We start from the raw sequence: 24,663 nt of genomic DNA, 5'->3' as shown, positions 1-24,663 counted from the left end.
GGGCAGGAAGAGGGTGCCTCTCTGAAACACAACCAGGTTCCTTTTGCATCTTCCGGCCTGCCTGTCAGGCAGGAGTTGCTGGGGCAGGTGGCCGGGGGGGCGGGGGGGGGGGGGGGGGCGGGGCACTTACGAGAAGTTGAGCACAGGTTGACCCACGTGGGAGATGTACACCTCCTCCAGGTACTGGAAAGGCTGCAGCGTCGGGAAGGTCCCGGCTCCCGGCGGGTCTGACAGCCAGGTACCCAGCATCCAGGACAGGGGCTCCACCACTGGGTTCATCGTGGGGGGCTCTGCGGGCAGAAGGAAGAGGTGGTCAGTGGCTCTGTGTCCACTGGACTCTTTGTAAGCGTGCCCTGCTGAGCTCTGTGTGGACACACACACTCTCTGTGGAAGCATGCCCTCACACACCCCGCGTGACCAGAATATGCCACTAGCCACCTGTCAAGAGGGGGAGAAAAAGGGCAAACAATTAGCAAAGGTCACTTTGCCACCGCCAACCCTCTGCAGCTCCTATGCAGAAAAGACAAGAGGGTCTGGAGGCCAAGGACAACGGGACCTGAGGTGGAGGGTCCTGCTCCAAAGGCTGGCAGCACTGCTGTGGGTGAACGGAGGGCCGCACCTCCACCTTCTGAGCCTGAAGGGGGCAACACAGGCAGCCGGGACCGGGAGGGTGGGCGAAACCCGTTCTTGCCCCACCTGGCTGGCGCCTCTAGTCCTGCCTCTTCTGATCGCCTGCGAACAACTGGGAAGGGAGGAAGGCTGCGGTTGAGATTTATGCGATCCAACTCTCCTAATCAGACCCGAAAGAAAGTCAAGTCAGGACGCTAACCACAATCTAGAGTGCAGGTAAGGAGTAAAAGCTTCAGAACCCAAGGTCTGGATTGCAGGACTCTGCTGCCACCAGCTGAGTGGGACAGGCGCTGACCCCTGCCCACCCGGGACCCCTGCGCCCCACTGAGTGAAGACAGCAGTGCACCGAGAAGAAAAGGATGCTGAATGTAATGTGTCTGAGGTGACAAGCCAGAAAGGGACATGGGGCTGTTGGGACATTTTGAGGTCTAAACTGTGAGGACCGAGGACGGCTCCCTGAGGGGTGTGCAGAGGTCGCAGCAGGAGGGGGCCCGCGGCAGGAGGGGGCCCGCAGCCACTCTGCAGACACGCTGTGCACTGGGGGGTCCTGGGCGGTGCAGGCTGGCCTGGCCGGGGAGGCCCCCAGAAGGGCCCTGGCGAGGTCTGAGCGGGAGGCACAGAGCACGGGAGGAGGGCGGCTGGGGCTCAATGTCACCGGTGGAAAGGGCCTGATTTGGGGTCTGGTGTGAAGGCAGAGTGTGGGCTGATGGCTGGGACGTGGGGCAGGAGAGCAGGCAGCACCCCCAGGGTTCACGGCCTCAACAACAGAGGAGGTGAGAGGAAGAGCGCCAGTGGTTCGGGTTGGGCGTTCAAACAGCCACTCGCTCGGCTCTGACAGCCCTCATTCTGCGGTTCGCAGAGTAAATAGAAATCGCTGTTTTTTAGCCAGCCGTGGCCTCGGAGATGCCGTCTGTCTGGTGCACCTGTCGCGCTCAGGGCGACACGGAGGAAAGCCCGCCCGTGTGCTGTGGAGCCGCCGGCCCGGCCCGCCTAACCCTCACCTGGTGTCCACACGCGGCGCAGGCGGGGTGGGGCAGCGCGCTTTCCCTCTCGGGCCAGCCTGCCGCCTAGGGAGCCAGGGACGCAACTGCAGCGGCCTGCCGCCTCCAGGAAGGAGCCCTCCGCGCCCCTTCTCCCGGGTCAGAGCCGCAGGACCACGCGCTTCCGTTCCTGCCACCCAACGCTTCCCCCTGGGACCCCCTCAAAGGCAGGCAGTGGTGGGGATGAGCGGAGCCCCGGCCCAGATGGCGCCCCCCCAGCCTCCAGGGCCACCACACCCCCTCCCCAGCAGCTCCTCAGCCCGCGGGGCGGGGCGGCCTCTGCAAGTCCACACACAGCCCCTCCTCTTAGACCCGGCCCCATTGGGGGGCCCTGAGGGCAGGAGCCCTGTCCTCATCAAATCTGCTCTTCAGGGCCACCCAGGGAGGGGGAGTGCCTCCACTGGGGGGTAAGGGGGAGAGAGGCAGAGGGACAGTGACAGAGAGACGGAGAGGGAGAGAGGCAGGCAGACAGAGAGACAGGGAAAGACCCAGACAGAGAGCGAGCTGGGTCTTGCTCTCATCCTCCCTCAGTCTCTGGGGGTCTCTGAGGGAACAGAATTATCATCTCTACCAGAAAATAATAAAAAACAACAACAGAGAACCCCCCCCCCCCCCGCCCCCTGCAGCCTGGCCTTTCCAGGAAGACAGGTCACAGCTTCCGAATATGCTGAGGGCCGTGGCGGAGGGGATGGCCTGGCGAGGGGCCCTGGGACCCCGTCTGTGTTGACACACAGGGTGTCATGTGCCACTCGTCAAGGTGCACTCAGCTTCTCCTTCAGACTGTGTGAAGGGTGGCAGTTGGCCTGAAAGTGGACGCCCTGCCTGGAACCCAACGCCCGGGAGGAGCAGTGAGCGAGCCAAGGGACAGCGCACCACCCGCCACCGCCAGGGCCCTGGTGAGGCTGCGAGCACGCGGCTCAGCACCGGCTGAAGCAACCACCTCCGGGGAGAAAGAACCCTGGCGAGAGACGGGAGAACTAGGGAAGGGGGGCGGAGTCGGGTGAGCTCAGGTCATGATCTCAGGGTCCCGGGTTCAGGGCATGTTGGGCTCCCAGCTCAGTGGGGAGCCTGCTTCTCTCCCTTTGCCTCTGTCCCTCCCCCAACCCGTGCTCACTCGAGCGGTTTCTCTTTCTAAAATAAATCCTGGGGCACCTGGGTGGCTCAGTTGGTGAAGCGTCTGCCTTCAGCTCAGGTCACGATCTCAGGGTCCTGGGATCGAGCCCCGCATCGGGCTCCCTGCTCAGTGGGAAGTCTGCCTCCCTCTGCCCCTCCCTCTGCTTGTACGCTTGCTCGCTGTCAAATAAATAAAATCTTAAAAAAAAAAAACAAACTAAAAAAATAGATATAGTAATGTTTATTTAAAAAAAAAACAACTAAGGAGAGAAATGGCAAGAAAGCAGGAGGTGCAGGAAGTCAGGAGAGACAGACCGAAGCTCCACCACAAGGAAGCTGGAAGTGGCCTGGGATGGCGTGGGACTCAGGGCAGACCCACGCCACAGAGGGGCGAGAAAAGTGCAATGAAAAAGTCAGGAAGGCCAAGAGACCCTCCTGCTGGGGGCACGTGCAGTGCGTAGCCTGCGCGGGGACAGTGGGCACCCCTCCAAGCCCCGCCTGGCCAGTCCCGCTGCTGGGCGTCCCCTGTGACAGGACGACACACATCCACACGGGGTCTCTGTCCACAGTTGCTAGACGTGGATCATTGGCCATAAAAAGGAATGAAGCAGGGGCGCCTGGGTGGCTCAGTTGTTAAGCGTCTGCCTTCATCTTGGGTCATGATCCCAGGGTCCTGGGATCGAGCCCCACATCAGGCTCCCTGCTCTGCGGGAAGCCTGCTTCTCCCTCTCCCACTCCCCCTGCTTGTGATCCTGCTCTCTGTGTCTCTCTCTGTCAAATAAATAAATAAAATCTTTAAAAAAAAAAAAAAAGGAATGAAGCACTGACGCATGCTACCACGTGGATGAACCAAGGAGAGAAGCCAGAGCTAAGGCCACACACTGGAGGGTTCCATTTACATGAGAAGGAGAGCAATCCGGGGGCTCCTCCACAGCAGGGCCCAGCAGAAGCTGCCAGAGCCACACTCACAAGACGCACAGGAGAGCGAGCACCACTGTTTTCTCTGACACCGGCTATGACCTCACGGCCACATGTGGACATCTGACGTCACTGGTCCACCGAGATGTGCTTTAAGGCTAAGACACACACTGGATTTCAAAAACTCAAGGCAAAAAGGAGGACTTCACACATCTTATTAACTTTTAGGTATTGATTGTTACATGTTGAAATAATAATATTTCAGACAGTACTGGGTTAAGTAAAATAAACTAAAATATATAGATATTTATTTGAGAGAAAGAGCATAAGTGGGGGAGAGGCAGAGGGAGAAGCCGACTCCCTGCTGAGCAAGGAGCCCCACACGGGGCTTGATCCCAGGACCCTGAGATCATGACCTGAGCTGAAGACAGACGCTTAACGATGGAGCCACTCAGGCGCCCCTGTTATTATTTTTAAAGTTTTTATTTATTTACTTTTTAGTAACTCCTACACCCAACTTTGGGGCTCCAACTCACGACACCAACATCAAGAGTCAGAGCCAGCCAGGTGCCCCCAGTTAAACAGAATATAAAGTTAATTTCATCTGTTTGTCTTTACCTTTTTTTTTTTTTTTTAAGTAAGCTCTAGGGCCGCCTGGGTGGCTCAGTCGGTTAAGCGTCTGCCTTCGGCTCAGGTCATGATCCCAGGGTCCTGGGATCGAGCCCGATGTCGGGCTCCTTGCTCAGCCGGGAGCCTGCTTCTCCCTCTCCCACTCCCCCTGCTTGTGTTCCCTCTCTCGCTATGTCTGTCAAATAAGTAAATAAAATCTTTAAGACAATAAAATAAAAGCAAAATACCACAGGCACAATATAAAAAGCGAGGCAGAACGAAGGCCAAACACACCTGAAATCACACATGAAAAGAACAAGCTTTTCAGAATGGATCACAAATTAAGACCCTCAACTCTTGCTATAAGTGAGAGATGCACCAGAGCTAAGAGTGATTTGGAAAGGCATTTCAGAGCCAGGCAAAGGGAGGCAGCAGGAGAGCAAACATCATGATCTCACTATGAGGGACAATGAACTTCAAGCCAAAATGCATTGAACAAAGAACGGCCAAGTCAGGACGAAGACCCCGGTCGGAGAGACTGATGCACCAAATGCAGCACAGATTCACAGCCCAGGACCTGCGGGAGACACATGGATGCTCACGGAAAGCAACGAAAGGGAGTCCCGCCTGCACTGTGTCCAACTGACCTCCACACCTCCTACAACGAGGAGCTAGTTCTGGTGGGGGGACCCTGCACTCTGCACCTGAAAACTAGGGAACACACCTTCAAGTTCCTCTGGAATATTCATGAAAATGGACCTTATAAATGGTTGGAGAAAACCCGCTAAGTTTCAAAAAGTAGAAAGAGTTCCCACCACATTGATCACGATGCAGCAAGGCTAGAAATTAAAACACTATCAGATCTCCCTCAAAAATGTTATGCCACAAAAGAGAAGGCAGACACAAACACGTACGTATTCTGTGATTCCATCTGCATGAAATTCTAGAAGACGGTGAGAAGCACAGCAGTGGTGGGGTGGGGGCTGGGGTGGGAGAGCACAAGAGAACCTGGGGATTCTGGATGGGGGTGCGTCACACAGGTTTCTGCACCCATCTGAAGTCTCAGGGGAGCACCTAAGGGCTGTTTCACTTACTTAAACTGTACCGCAATGAAAACATTCAGAGGCAAAACGAACAAAAAATCAGAGCCCGAAATGCCTTCCCAGGACCTGTTTACTATGTGGCTGCAGCATGGGGTCGTGGATGGTGAGGTGACAGGCAGCCTAGCCTCCCAGGGCCTCTGGTCCGTGCTAGCCAACTGCTGCCCACGGGGGGAGGGCCTTCTGTTGCGGATCTTCTACTTTAAGAAAATCCAGAACTACTGATTGGGGGGTTAAATATCCCAATTTCTAAAGATGTGTTCGAATTAAAGCAACAACAGTTTGCGTGTGAGGCGTGGGTCAGTGGGGAGTGAGAGCACAGCAGTCCCAGTCCTCCGGACACCCCTCCAGGGGCCCAGGCCCTGAGGATGATCCTTGGTGAACCCCAGAGCTTTCTGCCTTGGCCCTCGTTTGCTAGTAGGCAAGAGATACCCATACAAACAACTGAAAATGACACCAGCAGGAGCGAGAAGACAGGAAACGGTGCCCCAGGGAGGGTCCTGTGAAGGGACAGGGAACGGGAGACCGTGACCAGCCAGCCGGCTAACAAATGCACACAAACACAGAGCCCAGCCTGCAGACTTCATAGCTTTGGGGCACTGATGCAGGGCCTGGGGACACAATAGCCGGCGGCGGTCCGCTAGCCCCGGTCAGACCTGTTCGCTCTTTCCTGGGTGTCAGTGTCCCCAGGCCAGATCTGAGTACAGGTGCTGTGCCGTGGGGGCTCAGGCCGGGGACAGGAGGACCGCAGGGGAGGAGCTGGGTGAGGTGGACGGGGACGGCCTGCCCAGGTGGGAACGGAGGCTGGAAGCCCGGAGAACAGAGTTGCCAGAACCAGAACACAGGAATGGGGGTCAGGGAAGTGGATGAGGACAGAGGTAGGAGGCCAGGCGGGGGTCAGCTGGAGTCAAGTCCAGCAGTGGCTGGTGTCCCAGGCTGGCAGCCTGGAGGGGTATGGGAGACCAAGGTAGAGGCCATCCCAGGATTGGTCAGGACCCCGAGAGGGGCGAGCGCAGCATGGTCATGGCACCTGAACACGGGGTGGGAGGGTGTCTCCAGAAGAGCAAGTGGGAGAGATGGCCGAGGGCCTGACTTCTGCCTCTAACCAGTTCTGTCTAAACCCATTCCATGACTCTGCCGCGGTGGGAAGGCACACGCAGGTTACGTGGGGCCTCTGTAAGTGAAGCTGGCCAGGCCTTGTGGAAACACGACTCACTTCAGACGCTGGCTGTTTCTGAGGCCCACAGAGCTCCTGAGGGAAAGCCTCTACAGACAAACGCTCTACAGCACTGCACGAGGTGAAAGGGAAGCCTTTTACCTGGTGGCACGTTAAAAAATTCTAAAATGACTCTCAAAAAATCAGAAGCACCATTTTGAGTAGAAAAAGCAAGCATCGGGGTGCCTGGGTGGCTCAGTTGGTTGAGCGTCTGCCTTCAGCTCAGGTCATGATCCCAGGGTCCTGAGATCTCGAACCCCATATCGGGCTCCCTGCTCTGCGGGAAGCCTGCTTCTCCCTCTCCTGCTCCCCCTGCTTGTGTTCCCTCTCTGTGTCTCTGTCAAATAAATAATCTTAAAAAAAATTTAAAAAAATGAAGAAAAGAAAAAGCAAGCACCTGCGTGGAGTTGAAGGTGCACGCTATGAAATCAACGTCAGGAGACTCTCCCCCTCCGGCCAAGCTTCACCGACCAGCACACACACGGAATGCCCAATACCGTGAAGCCGCATCTGATTCTGCGTCAGCACTCCTGACGGCTCCCAGAAACACTTCCAAGTTAGCTCTCCTGGCTGGCTGTCATAATCTTACCTGAATATAGGGCAGGCGGGTCCCACGCCTCCTTCCAGGTCTGCCGCCCCACGGTGGCCAGCACAGCCAGGTTGCTTGGTAGGGCGGGCTCCGCAGCCCCCACCCCCTCGCACCACCGCCCACGGCCCACCACAGCCTCGGTCTCTCGTTTCCAATGAAGCGTTGCAGGGGAGAACCAACAAGGTAACCCTGAGGCCCAAATGTCAGGTTACAAGAGTCTACATGTGTATATCAAAATTCATCCAACTAAATCCTTAGAATTTGTGTATTTACTCCATGTAAATGATACTTCACTAGAAAAATAAAAGTAAAATGAACTTAAAAGTCAAACAAAAAACATAAAAAATTAAGGGATTTAAGCCTATTTGCCACTTTTAACCTCTTCAAGTAAACCAGACAGGCCTTTATATGCAATTTTTTCTTATTTCTTTTTTCTTTTATTAACATCTCAACCAAAATGCAAAAACAAGAATTTAAATTTTCTCCAAGAAAATTAAATTTTCACTTTTTGGCCTAAGAGCGCAAGCAGGCTTACCCATCAGTGATGGTAAGTTTTCTGAACTCCAGACTCTGTCAAGGTTCTTCAAGGTTGTTTTCTGCCCATTGACGGGAAACGTTTGTACCTGGCTGTTAGCAGCTTGGCAGGAAGTGAATAATACCAAACTGAAGACGGCATTCTGGGAACTGTAGTTCTACCCTAGGAGATGGTTCCTCAGAAACCCGTGGGGACACAGAGACCTGGAGGGAACTGAACCTTGGATGTGGGAGCAGACCCAGTCGACTCGGACGACGGTGGGACAGGCCAGGGAGTGAGGAGGGGGCTTCCGCCCTCTGCTACTTCCACCGGGGACCCTGGAGGGAACCGATCTGTGTCGCAGGGAAGCGGGCGGAGCCAGGCACACAGCAAAAGCTGTTTCTGGAAGAGTCACTCTGGAAACTCCTGATGCGTCCCCATCTCTCTGTCTCCTAGAGGGCTGGTGGCCCACTTATCTTGGCTTTAAGAGTGGAGGCTCGGACACTGCTCTGTCTCTGGGCAAAGGTGTCAGCAGGCGGGAGGGCCCCAAGAACAGGAAGGGAGCAGACACACTCACTGGGACAGACTGCTTCCTGGCGCCTCCCACCCTCACACTGCTTTGTGTTAGTGACGACAGTTTCTGACACAACAGGGAGAGAGCCCAGGCTGCACTGGCCGTCCCAGATGGGGCAGACACTGTCCTGCCATGGGTGGCCAGTCTGTACCCCACTTGCACGGCATAGCAGGGGAGGCTGTTTTTCTAAAATGATTACCCATGAGATGGGAAGGTGTGTGTGCACGCAGGGAAAAAAAGAAATGACAGGAAGTAGAGCATGTTTCTGTAAAATACAAAAGACATAAAAGGAGACCCAGTAATTTTAATTTGCAAAAGTTATGGTTGATTACCTAGTTAACTCAAAAGTCTCCACTGAAAAACTATTAGATTAAGTGATTTTTTTTTTTAAGATTTTTTATTTATTTGCGAGAGAGAACGAGAGACAGAGAGCATGAGGAGGAGGAGGGTCAGAGGGAGAAGCAGACTCCCTGCCGAGCAGGGAGCCCGATGCGGGACTCGATCCCGGGACTCCAGGACCATGACCTCAGCCGAAGGCAGTCGCTCAGCCGACTGAGCCACCCAGGCGACCCTAGATTAAGTGATTTTGATAGAATGATTGGTTACTAAAATTTGTAGCTTTCCTATATCTTAACAATAACCACGTTAAAAGCAGGGGTGGGGGCTTCAAGGTTCAACTCTGACCTATAAAGACCTTAGAAGCCCTAACTCCTGTCCTTACAACAAGAAAACATGGAACAAACTGAAAATCAGTGACTTTGCTTGGGCCCATCAGAGAAGTGAGGTCCCAGGTCTCCTAGAACTTGGAGGACGTGCTCACCGGGAGCAGACGCAAGCTGATAGGGACCACAGATGGCAACTGGGCAGGAGGCTGGAGCTGAGTGCAGATGAGCATGACAGTCTGCTGGAGGCCCCATGCTTCCATGGGTCTGACTTCCAGGAACCCAACAAGTGCTCACCGTGAAAATCCAAGAAAAAGAACCCCGTGTCTCTGCAGTGGGAGGGGAAGGAACAGTTCTGAACTAAGGTCAGAGCACTCTCCAACAGGAAAGGAGGCTTGGCAGGGGAGATGATCTCACCTGAGCTTTACTTCACCTGGGGGCAGGGCTTTCCCCACAAGCCGCTCCACCTTCCCCTTCTCACTCCAGGAGGAGTCGGGAAGGTCACAGCCCAGAAACATAGGCCTCACAAGGCTGAACCCCAACCCTGACACTGCAGAATGTCCCCCCCCCCCATGCCACTCCTCAAGGCTCCAGCAGGTAAGGGGATCAGAGCAGAAAAAGCCCCAGGTGCTCTTGCTGGGAGGGAGTCCTGAGACAAACAGTGAAGACTGGAGAGGAATGTGAAGCCACCAGGACTGCACTAGAGATGAGATACAACCCACCTGCCAGGCAGGCCAACCCGACACCTCCAGCCAAAAGCCTGTTCAGCTCAGATACAACCCACCTGCCAGGCTGGCCGACCCGACACCTCCAGCCAAAAGCCTGTTCGGCTCAGCTTCTATTACCTGTTATACCATGTCCACCTCTTAAAAAAATTACGAGCCATGCTAAAAAGCGAGGAAAAAACGCAATCCGAAGAGACCACATCAGAACCTGATGCAGATGAGGCAGTGGTTCTGGAATCCTCAGACTTGGAATTTAAAAGAACTGATTCATCTAAGGGTCCTCATGGAGAAAGCACACCTGTGCATGGACAGAGGCGCTCTGTAGGAGGAGAGGCTGCTGAGGAAGAACCCAAAGGAAAGGTTGCACACGAGAGCCGTAGCAACAGAAGTGAAGCCCGGGGCACATGGGGTCAAGGACAGAGCCAGTGAACTTGAGGATGTTCAGTAGAACCCCCCCTCCCCGCCCCGAGATGCCAAGAGCAGCACGCACAGAATACTGGAGGACTGGGGGGCAATCATAAAATTGTCCACGCATAGTGGACACGACAGAAAGGAAGAAGACATGTGAAGTAACAGCTGCGAAGTTTTCAGAATAGATGTCAGCAAACCACAGATCCAGGAAGCCCAGATGACACCAAGCACAATAAATGCCAAAAAATCTACATCTAGGCATTTCATATTCAAATTGTCCAAAACCAAAGATGGAGAGTCTTGAAAGAAGCCAGAGGAAACAATTCTTACCCACAGAACAAAATGGGTAAGAATCACAGTGGGCGACTCGTAAGCAAACAAGAGTAGAATTCTATATCCAGTGATACAGTCCTTCAAATACAACACCATATGCTAACTGACTGGAATTAAAAAGAAACTTAAAATTAAAAATGAAAATTAAAATAAAAACTTAAAAAAAAAACAGCCCTTCAAAAGTAAAGAAAAACTAAAGACTTTTTCAAACAAAACCAGAGGGAATTACATGCCCTGTAAGAAATATTAGAAGTTCTTCAGGGAGGAGGATGTAGGTCAGAAACCTGAATCTGCAGGCAGAGAAGAGCGCTGGAGAAGGAATACGTGAAGGTAAAATAAAATCTTTTCTCTTTCTTCTACTACTACTACTTTTTTTTTTTTTTTAAAGATTTATTTATTAGAGAGAGGAGAGCCCGGGGCGCGGGGAGGGGGTAGGGGCAGAGGAACAGAGAGTCTGAGGCAGACTCTGTGCTGAGCAGAGCCTGATGCGGGGCTTGTTCTCACGACCCTGAGATCACGACCTGAGCTGAAACTGAGTCAGACGCCCACCCAACTGCGCCAGGCAGGTGCCCCTCTCTTATTCTTAATTGACCCAACAGATAAATGTTTGTTCAGATTAATGATGGTGTGATTACAGCACATGTACAAAGGAAATAAATGACCGCAATTTTATAAGGGACGACAGGGAGAAACTGGGATGTCCCACTCCAAGGCGCTGGCGCTACTGGGGAAGCAGGACTCTCCGCTAGTGGACGCAGAGGACCTGCGAATGTGAAGACTCCAGGGCACCACAAACAGAGTTCCCGCAAGAAGTAAAATCCATCTGCTAGGGAAGGGGAAATCACACACAACGCGCAATCAGAACCAGAGAAGGCGGAAAAGGAGAGAACGACACACAAGAAGCCAACAGGAAGCAGCTACAGACACGAGAGATATTAGTACAACTGTAGCAATAACTACTTTAAATGTGAATGGTCCGAGTACACCAATTAAATGATGGAGACTGTCAGAGTAGACCGAAGAAAAAGACCCCAGTATCTGTCATCTATAGAAACCCACTTCAAATATAAAGACGCAGATCAAAGGTAGAGGGACAGAGCAAGACTTACCATGCTATCAAGAGAGAGCTGCAAGACTATATTAAGTTCAGACAAGCAGACATTAGGACAAGAAAAATGATCAGTGCTAAAGAGGAGCATTATATAACAAATATGTCAATACTCCAAGAAGACAGGAGAATCCTTGATGTCCACGTATGTGAGACCAAGATTGATAGAACTGTAATGGAAACACACAAATCCACCGTACGGTTGGAGACTTCAACACTCCTCTGTCAGGAACGGACAGATCCAGCAGCAGAAAATCAGAAGGACTTGGCTGAACTCAACTGCATCATCAGTCACCTGGACGTAACTGATGTCTACGAGTTACCGTGATAGGTAACTTCGTATGTCCACTTGAGGGGGCTAAGAGATGTGCAGAGAGCTGGTAAGACATTACTCCTGGGCAAGTCTGTGAGGGAGTTTCCGGAAGCATGTGAATTGGTGAACAGAATAAAGCAGAGGGCCCTCCCCTATGTGGGTGGGCACTGAAGGACTGCATAGTACAAAAAGGCAGAGGAAGGGGAAATTTGCTCTCTGGTTCAGCCGGGTGTCTATCAGTCCTGGGACATCAGTGCTCCTGTCTTCAGACTCAGTCAGACTCAGACTAGGACTCACACCCCATTCCCTCACCCCCCTGACAATTCTCAGGCCTTTGGACAGGGACTAAATGATGCCCCCAGCTTTTCTGGTACCCCATCCTGCCATTCATAACCATGGGGGCCAATTCCTATAAGAAAATCTCCTATTCTCTGTGTATATAGACACATCCTACTGGTTCTGTTTCTCTGAAGAACCCAAACTAACAACTACTTCATCCAACAGCAGAACACACATTCTTCTGAAGCTCACATGGAACATTCACCAAAACCATAAAACATATCTTCACAAATTTAACAGACTAGAAATCAAACAAAGTACGCTTTGAGACCACAATGGAATTAAATTGGAAGTCAGTAACAGCAAGGTAGTTGAAAAATCCCCAAATATTTGTAGATTATATGAGACACTTCTAAGTAACAAGTGGGTCAAGAGAAATAAAAAATTATTTGAACATAATGAAAAATACACCTTATCAAATTTTGTAGGGTGCAGTAAAAGCGATGTTTAGAGGAAAATTTACAGCACTGAATGAGTATATTAGAAAAAATATCTCAAATCAATAATCTATTTTTTTTAAATTTTTATTTATTTATTTATTTGACAGAGAGAGACACAGCGAGAGAGGGAACACAAGCAGGGAGGAGTGGGAGAGGGAAAAGCAGGCTTCCCGCTGGGAAGGGAGCCCAATGCGAGGCTCAATCCCAGGACTCGGGGATCATGACCTGAGCCGAAGGCAGACGCTCAACAACTGAGCCACCCAGGCGCCCCTAAAAATCAATAATCTAAGTTTCCACTTTAGGAAAGTAGGAAAAGAAGAGCAATTAAGTCGAAAGCAAACAGAAGAAAAAAGAAAATTAGACCAGAAACCAATGAAATTGAAAATAAACACAATAAACAAAAAAGTCAACATCAAAGGTTTTTTAAAAGATCAGTAACATTGATAAACATCTAGTCCAGTTAAGTAAGAACAGAGAAACAGAAAGACAGAACGTAAAATACCAATATTATAAATAAAAGAGGGCCATCACTACAAATCCTGTGGACATTAGAAGGTCAGTCAGGGGGTTAGGTGAAATGGACCAATTCCCTGAAAGACATATATTACCAAAAGTCACACAGAACTAATAATCTGAAGAGGTCTATATCCCTCAAAGAAATTGAATAACCTTCCAAAACAAAAAGTACCAGGCCTAGATGGGTTTATCAACGAACTATACCAAAGAATTAAGGAAGAAGTCAGGGTGCCTGGGTGGCTCAGTCGGTCAAGCGTCTGCCTTCGGCTCAGGTCATGATCCCAGGGTCCTGGGATCAGGCCCCACATTGGGCTCCCTGCTCAGTGGGAAACCTGCTTTTCCCTCTCCCACTCCCCCTGCTTGTGTTCCCTCTCTCACTGTGTCTCTCTCTGTCAAATAAACAAATAAAATATTAAAAAAAAAAAAAAGAATTAAGGAAGAAGTTATACCAATTCTCTATAATTTCTCGTAGAAGATAGAAGCAGAGGGAATATTTCCTAACTCATTCTATGAGATGTGTCGTACCCTAACACCAAAACCAGACAAAGATATAACAAGAAAGGAAACTACAGACAAATATCTCTCATGAACATAGATGCAAAAATCCTTAACAAGCATTTAGCAAATTGAATCCAAAAATGTAAGAAAGTGAATTATACACCAGGGCTGTGGGTTTATTCCAGGTATGCAAGGCTGGTTCAGCACTCCACAATCCATTAATGTAATTAATTAATTAATGTAACTCACCACACCAAAAGGCTAGAAGAAAAAACACCACATAATGACCTCAATAGATGCAGACAGAGTGTTTAACAAAATCCAATACCCATACCTGATAAAAACTCTTGATAAACTAGGAATAAAGGGAAACTTCCTAACTTAATAAAGAACATCACTGATAAAACCTTACAGCTAACATCATACTCAATAGTGAGAAACTCAAAAGCTCTCCTACTAAGATCCGCACCATTCATAGTCAACAATGAGCTGGAAATCCTACTTGATGTAATAAAAAAGGAAATAAAAGGTATACAAGTTGGGACAGAAAAAATAAAACCATCTTTGTTTGCAGATGACATGACTATCCATGTAGAAAATCCCAGAGAATTGATAAAAAACCTGGAATTGATTAGCAATGACAGCAAGGTTGCAGAATACAAGGTTAACAAACGAAAGTCAATTGTTCTCTTATACACCAGCAAGAAACAACTGGAGTATGAAACTCTGAAGAAAATAAAAGATCTAAATAAATGGATAGATATTCCATGTTGATGCACCAAAGATTCAATACTGTTAAGATGTCAATTCTTCCCAAGTTGATCTATAGATTCAACACAATCGCAATGTCAAAATCCCAACAAGCCATTTCCTGGAAATCAACCAGCTGATTCTAAAGTTTATATGGAGAGGCAAAAGACCCAGAACAGCCAACACAACATTCACGGAAAAGAATAAAGTTGGAAAACTCACAATCCCCTATATTTCAAAACTTAGTAAAAGCTACAAGCTACAATAATCACTACAGCATGGTGCTGATGGAACAGTAGCTACACAGATCAACACCACACGCAGAGAGTCCAGAAATAGATCCACACTAATTCCTGCACCTGATTTTTAACAAAGGGGCAAAGGCAACTCGGTGGAGAAAAGATAGTCTTCTCGACAAACGGTGCTGGAACAACTGGACATCCGGAGAAACATAAATAAATGGGAACAAATCCTATGTTTATCAAGGCTTAATATTGTTAAAGTGTTGACAATACCCAAAGCAATTTACAGATTTAATGCAATCCCTATCAAAACCCCAATAATGTTGCTTGTAGAAATAGAAAAACCCATTTTAAAATTCACGTGGAGGGGCGCCTGGGTGGCTCAGTCGCTGAGCGTCTGCCTTCGGCTCGGGTCATGATCCCAGGGTCCTGGGATCGAGCCCCACGTTGGGCTCCCTGCTCAGCGGGAGGCCTTTCCCCTCTCCCGCTCCCCGTGCTTGTGTTCCCTCTCTCGCTGTGTCTCTGTCAAATAAATAAGTAAAAATCTTTATAAATAAATAAATAAATAAATAAGTAAATAAATAAATAAATAAAAATTCATGTGGAATCTCAAGAGCCCCAGAATAGCCAAAATGATCCTGAAGAACAAAATTAGATGACTCACACTTCCAGATTTTACAACTCACTACAAAGCTACGGTAATAAAAACAGTGTGGTGTTGGCATAAAGACAGATATAAAACAATGGAACAGATTATCGAGAGCCCAGAAATAAACCCTTGTATGTATACGGTCAACTGGTTTTTGACAAGGGAGCCATGACCATTCATTCAATGGAGAAAGGACAATGTTTTCAAACATACGGTGCTGGGAAAACTGGATATCCACCTGCAAAGGAATAAAGTTGGATCCTTATGTAACACCTTTAAAAATTTATTCAAAATAGATCAAGAACCTAACTGTAAGACCTCAAACACTACAACTCTTAGAAGAAAACAGCACAAAAGCTTCACGGCCACTGACTCGGCAATGATTTCGCGGATAAGATATACTATGGGCACAGGTAATACAAGGAAAAAACAGACAAATTTGACTTCATGAAAATTTAAAAAATTTGTACATCAAAAGGCACTACCCACAGAATAAAAGGGTACCCCACAGAATGGGAGAAATATTTACACATCCTGTTTCTGATCAGAGATTGATGTCCATAGCAGACAGAGAAGTCCTAAAACTCAGCAATGGGAACAGGACAAACCCAACTCAACGGATAATCGAGACTTTTCTCCAAAGACACACAAATGGCCAATAAGCGCATGAAAAGATGTTCAACATCACTGATCATTAGGGAAGTGCTGATCAGAACCCACAGGGATGGCTGGGATCAAGCGAACAGGAAACAGCCAGTGTTGCTGAGGATGCAGATGGAGCCCATGTGCGACTGTCGGGAACGTTAAGATGGTGCAGTCAGTGTGGAAAACAGCACAGGAGTCCTCAAAGGAATTAAACACAGAACTACCACATGATCCAACAATTCCACTTCTGGGTATATACTCAGAACAACTGAAAGTAAGGTCTCGAAGAGAGATTTGTTCACAGCAGCATTACTCATGATGATGAAGATGTGGACACAACCCATGAATGGATGAGCAAGATGTAGTCCATTCACATGACGGAATAAGCTGATTCAGCCTTAAAGAGGACGCAAGTTCTGTGACAAACTACAACTTAAGGACATTATATTAAGTGCAATAAGCCAGTGACAAAAGGACAAATACAAGTATTATTCCTCTTACACAAGCCACTCGGAGGCGTCGAGCTCACAGCAAAAAAAGTAGAATGGTGACTGCCAAGGGTTGAGGGGAAGGGAGACAGGAGAGTTACCATTTAATAGGTATCGAGTTTCAGACTAACCAGAGTTATGGGGATGGAAAGTGGTAATAGCTGCACAAACATCTGAATGTATTTAATACCACTGAACTCTACAACTAAAAATGGTTACAATGGTAAGGTTTTTTTTTGTTCTGTATATTTTAACTAAGTGTAAAAAAAAAAAAAGGTAAAACAATGAGCCATCAAGCCACAAAAAGACAGACAGGAACCTTAAATATATACATATTGCTTAAGTGAAAGAAGCCAATCTGAAAGAGCTGTGTATCTATTCCATAGGATCCATATATTCCAATATATTCTATAGATCCACCTACAGGACATTCTGGAAAAGGCAAAATGACAGAAACACTAAAAAGACCAGTGGTGCCAGGGCTTGGAAGGGAGGAGGGGACCACATGGAGCACAGGGATTTTTAGGGCAGTGGTAGGATACTGAGGTTACCCATTTATCAAAATCCAAGTGCAAGACAGTACACTGAAATATGCACGAAGGTCTTCGTTAGTAACCATGTATCCATGTTGGTTCCCAACTTGAGGGAGTGCACCCCTGGGCTAACAGGTGGGCCAGCATGGGTGGTCAGGCAGCATGTAAATAAACCATGGCAGGAAGAGGGTGGAACTCCTCCCTGTGAGCACGCTGTGAGAAGGCCAATCAGCACCAGCTTTCTGGAGGGCAAAACTCTGCACCCGGAACCTGTAGGCCCCTGGCCCAGCTGCCCTGTTGTACAGAATCTGTCCAGAAATAAAGGACGGGCTAAAGATAATGGACTGAATAAACACATGGGTAGCTCCTTTGACATAAGATCCCTAAAGTTTCCTTCACTGACTAACAAATTCACGATACCACTGGGAACCCTTAAGATGGAAGACATTTTGAATCAGGGGCTCCAGGCAGCCCTCGGAGACCATGCCAGGGAAGCCGCCCTCCCTCCCCCGCCACTCCCTAACACCCCTTGCACCCTCCCCTCCACTCCACACCAGCGACCAGCCTCATCCTCCAGGGAGCACAGGTGCAGGTACACCTCCAGCCCCTCGCCAGGCACCCCCCCAGGGCCCCAGCACACTCCTTCCTGGCCCTCGGCACTCCTCCTCTCCATCCCGCCCACCAGCAGCACAGACAGCTGCTTGCTTATCTCCACAAATAAAACTCCCCCCTGGAGCCATGTTCCCCTTCAGTTACTGTCCACTCCTCCATGGCTAAACCTCTTCAAATGCCTCACCCCAGCCCCACCTTCACCCTCTGGACCCAGCAGCATTCCCACTGCTCCAGGGAGAGCGTGATCACCAGTGACCCCATGTGGCTGAGTCCAGCCGTCTTTTCTCCATTCTGATCAGAGCTTGATCCAACGTGGCTGAACGCGGCTGAGCAACCCTCATTTCCCCTCCAGACCGACATGACCCCACACTCCCTTCTTTCACTCTCCTCTCCTGGGCCCTCTTCCACTGCCCTCCACAAACACGGCTTGCTCCTAGGCTGGGCCCCAGCCCCTTCCCCAGCTATAGCTTCTCCAGGAAACCCTGTTCAGTCCCATGGCTTTAAATGCCCCTGACCTCATCCCGACACTGCAGACAAACACACGAAACTTTAAGAGGATAGGTGCTGGCTCTCGGGCATCAGCACCTAAGGAGCGTCTCAAACTCAATGCCTCTCAAAATTTTACTGTGCTAGGAGTTCCAAAAATATCATTAAATATTCCCTGAAAGGAAGAAACATTTGAATACAAAAAATGGTGGTGAGTGAAGTAACTGATCAGATGTGTACTTACATCTAATTATGGCTGTGATGGGAAAGCTGGGAATAGAGAACCAAGATCACAGACAGTCCTGGCCAGGGGAGCAGAGGGGAGGAGCCGGGAGCGTGGAGCACAGCAGCAGATCAGCTCTGAAGTGTTACACAGAGATGAGCTTCAATGATTATTGTTAAAAGCCAAAAGACATCCACTAGAAGAGCAGAAAAAGAAACGAGAAAACCTAACAAATTAAAAAATGAAACAGGCACAGATTCCAACTTATTAATAATCACAAGTAAATGGATTCAATTGCTCTATAAAAAATGAAGACCCACAGATTGAGTTAAAATGTAGCTAAAAAAAATAAAGGGATATAAAAAAGTTTGAAAAATAAGGAGATAGAGAAGTAACACTTAAACTGGGGCAAAGAAGGGGTGCTCCATGTTGACAACCGTCAGGAACACCTGAGCATCTGACACAGGGTGGGGAGACATCCAGCAGAACCGGGCACCTCTGCGCTCTCTCGCAGGGATCGAGGGATTCAGGAAGTCAGGGCGCAGATCTGTTGACTCACAAGCCAGACTCAGGCTCAGTGAGACAGAGAACAATGTAACCAACTACTGGGGCTGATACATTCTTCTCAAACCACAATGAAACAGTCACAAAAACAAGCCAATCTAAACCACAATGAAATCCCAAAAAAGAGCCCCCAAAGTAGCTATCTTTATGTGACCAAATCACTGGACCTTGAAACAATAAAGTTTAAAAATCATCACAAAAAAGAGAGGGGGAAAAAACACACGGGTGAAACAAGTGAAGGGGATTAGAGCACACTTCTCTTGATGAGCAGAGTCCTGTCTACGATTGTACACCTGAAACTAATACAACACTGCACGTTAATTACGTTGGAACTTAAAAAAAAAACTTAATAGAATATTTGAACCTGTCAAAAAAAAAATCAAAAAATTAGCTCCCCTGCCTCAACCCATCCACTTGAAAAACTTCCAAGCCCTTCTAAATCAGTTAAAGAGGGAATAAAGACTGAACTAACTATTCAGAAATGAACAGCAATGAGAGGAGCACGAGATAAATCCTCGGGGGGACCAACGGGATGGAAGAAGCGAAACACCTTCAAGAGTACGTATCAGGAAATATAAACTACACATGCAGAAGCTAAGCGCTTCCTTCCAGGAGCCAGAACAACAAAATAAAACCGAAGAAAAGTAGAAAGAAGTGAGGATTAATGAAGTGGAAACAGCAAAGCAGCCTTGCTCGATGGAGCGAAGGCTTAGTTTGAAAAGACCTGTAATTGTGACAGACTTGGGGAAGTCTGACCGAGAACAGAAAAAGGTACCAAAGTAGTACCAGCTACGAGAAACTACAAAAACCGCTTTAAAATGATAGCAGACCAGTACATCGGTGGTCCTCAACTGGAGCTGTTCTTCCCCCAGTGTGCATTTGGAAATGCACAGGGTGGGTCTGTTTTTCTGCTTTTGTTTTTGGTTGTGCTGATGGTTGTTGCCCTGGGGTCCAGGAGGTCCTAAACAGCCTGTCACACTGAGAGCCTCCCCACGAAGTGTTCATTATGTCCAGAAAGACAAATATTGATCCAGATTAAATGAACAATAAGCAGGAAAACATCTTCCACGATACACAGCAGGTAAAAAATACTATACTCAAAATGCAAAGAATAACTTGAAAGCAATTTTTACAAGCACTAGTAAGACGAAAAGCATAAACAGAGCCAATAAACATATAAAATATATATCCAACCCATCAGTACAGGTACAAAGACATGTACATAAAAGCATAGAAAATAATCTAAAAGATTACACAAGAAGTTTTAACAAGGACTAAAAGGTGGGAGGTGAGAAAAGGGAACTCTCACCACTTCTTAGCCCATATATTCCTGTAGTACTTTAAGTTTTACAAAACGAATATATTCGGGACGCCTGGGTGGCTCAGTCGGTTGGGCGTCCGTCTACCTTCGGCTCAGGTCATGATCCCAGAGCCCTGGGATCGAGCCCCACGTCAGGCTCCCTGCTCAGTGGAGAGCCTACCCTCTGCTTGCTGCTCCCCCTGCTTGTGCTCGCTCTCTCACTCTGACAATTAAATAAACCTTTAAAAAAAAAAAAGAATATATTCTACTTAAAGAGATGCTTAAAATTTTAAAGAAATTATTAATGTTCAAAATGGCATAACCTCAAGGATATTCACTAAAACACAAATGGAAAGAAACTCCCCGTGATTTTCAGAGTCTCCTACCATTTTTCTAATAGTTTACTGTGCCTACTTCATTCTGCAGCGAGCCGTTAACTCAGCTGGAAGTGAGGTTTGTGTGAGGCGTGCAGCGGAAGCGGCCTCTCCCGTTTCGGTGGGAGACCACGCAGTGAGTAGTCGTGGCTCTCCCAGCGGACGTGAAATGCCTCCCTTCTCCTGGGCTAAACTCTCACAGCTACAAATGCCCCTCGAGCGCCCCGGAGCGAAGTAAGCTTCCAAGCGAGGCTCCCTCACTACAAAGTACAGCTACTTTTAGAGCCTCCTCCCGAGACAGCTGGGCGCTCTCGACACACACAGACGCTCAGGGACTGTCAGCCACGCAGCACGAAACCCGTCCCAACGACCAGGCAGTGTGGGAGCGCGAGGCTCTGGTACTGACCGCGGCTGAAGGGCAGCAGGCCGCTCAGGTAGGGGAAGCTCACTCTCCTCAGCTCGTCCAGCTTCTCCTGCAGCTTGCGCACCTGGCTGTCGGAGCGGCTGACCCTCTGCCGCAGGGTCTTCAGCTCGCCGTTCTTCTTTTCCACCTGCTCCCGCAGGCAGCACACCTGACTCTTGTTCTGTCGGGAGGAGAAGCAGTAGGAGTGCAGCGAATCGATGAGTTTGCAGGCCCCCGACGCTGACAGGATGACCTCGTTGATGGACATGGGGCTGGCGTCGCTGCGCTCACTCTGCACGGCTTCGGCCGCGGGCTTCGGGGTGACGTCTGCCGGAGGGGCAGAGGGGCTCTGGGAGGGCTTCTGAGGCGTGGCTGTGAGTGATGAACTTGGGGGGCTCTGGGCCAAGCCCTTGTCGGGCCCCAGGCTGGTCCCGCTGCAGCCGGGCTCCACGTCTCTCTTCAGCCTCTTTCGGTCAACAGGCTCTCGGGGGACAGATGCCCTCTCTCGAGTGTGCTTGGAAGAGAAACTGTAAGAATGAAGTGAGCCAATAAACTTGCAAGCCCCAGACCCTGGCGGGGTAAAGTCATCCATGGAAATGCCGCTCTTATCCACCAGGTCACCGTGGTCGGGGGCGGTGCTCTCACCACCAGCATCCACAGCTGCTCCCTGGCTGCTCGCCGCAGCCGTGGCCAGACCATCGCCTGCAGTTCCTTCCGGGGCCTGCAACGTGCGCTCCGGACTGGTGGCTTCTTGGGAGGCCCTGGGCGCAGTTTCATTCTGCAGTGCAGCCTGCTTCACCTTCCGGGACCCTGGCTTGGCCATCAGGTTTTCACCCAAGGACGATGATGAACCTGTAGCTCCTTTCCCGTCCGCCCCGCTCGCGTGTCCCCTCAGGCCCCCCGAGGCCTTTCTGGTGACCTTTCTCCTCGTGCGGCCATGACCTCCAGTGCCCCTCTTCTTCTCGGGCAGGTGGAAGATGGAGGGCACCGCCGTGGGCTTGAGCAGACGATGCTGATCCTCCAGCCTTTTGGAGAAGCTGTCTTTGGTGAAATGTTCACTACAGAGGAAAGAATACTTAGTGGGGGTCCAGTTATCCCTCTGAACAGCTTTTAACCACTGGATCAGACGTTTTGAGTCTTTTAGGGGGAACCTGCAGGAAAAATGACAACAGAATTAGAAAGAAGTAACTACGTGTCTCCTCCCAAATTTATCAACTATAATAAGGCAAAACAAGTGTTTCTGCAAATACCCAATCCTGTATTGACTCTACCCATTTAAAATTTTAGTAAAAATTTAAGGAACACCTTCCACGTGGAAGTAATCACGAGATAGAAAGATAATGGGCTCATTGCCTACCCTTAAGGCGCTTACAACTGGTAGGGCAAATAGAGAATGAAGGTAACTCCTCCCAGGCTGTGGTAAATGCCCTGTAGGAGAGATTGCACAGGATGGCATCCAACAACAGGAAAGGCTTCAGGAAGCCTTGGAAATAGTTGCTAGAATCACACAGCTGAACAACCCTCCTGGTGTGCCTCGGATGCAGGCTGGGTGCTAAAACAGGGGTGGTTGGCTCCCCTCCCTGCTCAGAAGCCAGGTCTGGCGCTGGCCAGCAGAGAGGGGAGCAAAAAGCCAGAAGAGCATCCCAGACGGTGCCTGAGCCCAGCCTGAGCTGTGACTCAAGCAGCTGAGGATGCGAGACAGACTCTAAGACGAGGTCAGACTCAACAGTCCCACTGCCAGGAGCAAAACTGCTTTTTAAAAAGCAACCAGCTCCCGGAATATACTGAATAAGATACTTAGTAATTATTTCTTCTCTTTTAAACAAGATCTCTATTTAGAAAACTGGGAGGGAACTCTACCCAGGGGCGGGGTGGTTATTCTGGAGGGCTATCTCCTCCACCTGAGGTCATCTAACCCACCTGTGGCCACTGTGGACCAGAACCAGGACCAAGACGGATACTAACTCCCCAGGAAGTTCTGTGCAACACGACCTTCTACACTTCCTCAATGCTTTGTGAACCCATTTCCCGAAGTCCCCAATTCCCACATCCTTTGCCCCATACCAGCAAAGACCATTGTGAAGGCCAAGGGCAGCCTTCTCTGCAGTGCTTTGCCCGGTTTTTGAAAGCAATATCAAAACTTTCTGGACACAGGCTCTGAAGGAAACTCTCAAGGAAGCATGGTGGCTGGCTTCTAACACAATGTATTGCCAGTTCTTTTGACAGATTGTAACAGTTTAAGAGAACAAACCACTGCGAACTTCCAGTAAAACTACCAGTAGCAAATACCACTGGAGTCTCTAAAACCTAACTCCCTGTACCCTAAAACAGAAGTATCTGCGAGGAGGCTTTCCAGGGAGCCAGCCGGCAGAAGAGGACTCGCTGAATCAGGCTGAATTCCAGAAGCCCTCAGGAAGGGAGCCAGGCCAGCGAGAAGGCAGAGCCCTGTCCCTGCCTCCGCGTCCAAGCAAGAAGCGGCGAACAGGGCCCCGTCCGCGAGTCGCAGGGCGAGCCTCCGGCTGCAGAGCCGGCCTCGTCCTGCTCCAGCGCAGGATGCTGCGAGGCCGCCTGTCCAGGGACGCCCCGCCGCGCAGCAGGGCCACCTCTCCCCGCGTGCGGGAGCGCGTGTCAGTCCTCGAGGTACAACTTGCATTTACTCAGCCGCACAGATCAAGGCAGGCTCCCTTGCGATCAAAAGAGCAAAAAAGTCACAGCAAATGCAAGAGGACAACTGACCCAAGAGCGTTTCCAGAACACACTGTCTGGAAATTGGCGGTGCCAGCCCGAATCAATGGAGCCCAGGGTGGCCGCGGAGTGGGGTGGGGGGGGGAGAGGGCGGTGGTGGCCGTGGGATGGCCTCCGGGTGGCCTCCAAGTCGGCGTGGGGTGGGCGCCGGGTGGCGGAAGGACGAGAGGCGCGGGGCCGCGGTGGGGGGGGGGGGGCGCAGCCGGCCGCGGTGGCCCGCGACGCCCGGTCCAGAGACGGCGGCCCGGGCCAAGGTCACACAGCGCCCGGCGCTGACTCACTCGCGGGACCGGCCCCGAGGCCAGGCGCGCCGAGGGCCTCCCGCCTCGGGCCGGGCCGCGCGGCCTCAGTTTCCCCGCCGTGCCGGGCCGGGCCGGGCCGGGCCGGGCCGGGCGGGGGCGTGGCCGGCAGAGCCGCGCGGGCGGCGGGCCGGGCGGCGGCGGGCGGAGCCGGGTTACCTGTGGAAGGAGACGGCGCGCTTCTCCCCCTTGCCCTGCCGGTTGGAGCAGTTCGCGGCCGCGCAGCAGATCACCATCTCGGGCCTCAGGCCGCCGCGCCGCCGCCAGGCTCCGGCCCTCGCCTCGCCGCGCCGCGAGCGGGACCGCCCCGAGGGGAGGGCGCGCGGCGACACGGCTGCGGGACGTGGGAGCCGGCCCCCGCGGCTCCCGTACGGCAAGATGGCGGCGCACGCCCCGCCGCCCCGCCGCCCGGCCGCCCGGCCGGGCCTCGGCTTCCCCGGGTTCCCCAATACCCGGCGGGGCGCAGCCCGCGGCTCGCGGCGTCGGGGGTGGGCGGGGGCGCTCTGGGCCGGCGGCCCCGTACGGCGGCATGGCGCGCCGGGCCGTCCGTACGGCAAGATGGCCGCGCCGGCGGCCCGGCCGAACGGCGGATTAACATGCCCCCCCCGGGACTCCGCCGCTCCTCCGCGTCTGCTTCCGCTACTCCCACGGGTCGCTGTCGGGGTCCTCGGAGCGCACGGTGCAGGCCGCCAGGGAGCCGAG

General features: G+C 50.8%; 1 protein-coding gene across 3 annotated transcripts in view; it reads right to left on the bottom strand.

Annotated features, from left to right (window-relative positions):
* The window catches only part of THAP4 (THAP domain containing 4), a 43,656-nt gene extending 19,289 nt beyond the window's left edge, over window positions 1-24,367 (bottom strand). Inside the window, exons 1-3 of one of the 3 annotated variants that reach the window (XM_035006674.1) lie at window positions 24,121-24,367; window positions 20,921-22,068; window positions 131-290 (exon numbers count right to left, since the gene is read on the bottom strand). In XM_035006674.1, coding sequence (XP_034862565.1) covers window positions 131-290; window positions 20,921-22,068; window positions 24,121-24,197 — 1,385 coding nt within the window. In that variant the 5' untranslated portion in view covers window positions 24,198-24,367. Of the gene's footprint in view, window positions 1-130; window positions 291-7,750; window positions 8,681-20,920; window positions 22,069-23,653; window positions 23,792-24,120 lie in introns of those variants that run through there. The other 2 variants (XM_035006675.1, XM_035006676.1) reach the window with 2 other exon arrangements.
* Window positions 24,368-24,663: the final 296 nt, after the last annotated feature.

The sequence above is a fragment of the Mirounga leonina genome, unplaced genomic scaffold, assembly GCF_011800145.1.
Source record: "Mirounga leonina isolate KUSES-001 unplaced genomic scaffold, KU_Mleo_1.0 Mir_151, whole genome shotgun sequence".
NCBI classification, from domain to species: domain Eukaryota; kingdom Metazoa; phylum Chordata; class Mammalia; order Carnivora; family Phocidae; genus Mirounga; species Mirounga leonina.
The sequence above is the reverse complement of the archived record's forward strand: the minus strand, read 5'-3'. Positions and strand labels throughout refer to the sequence as shown.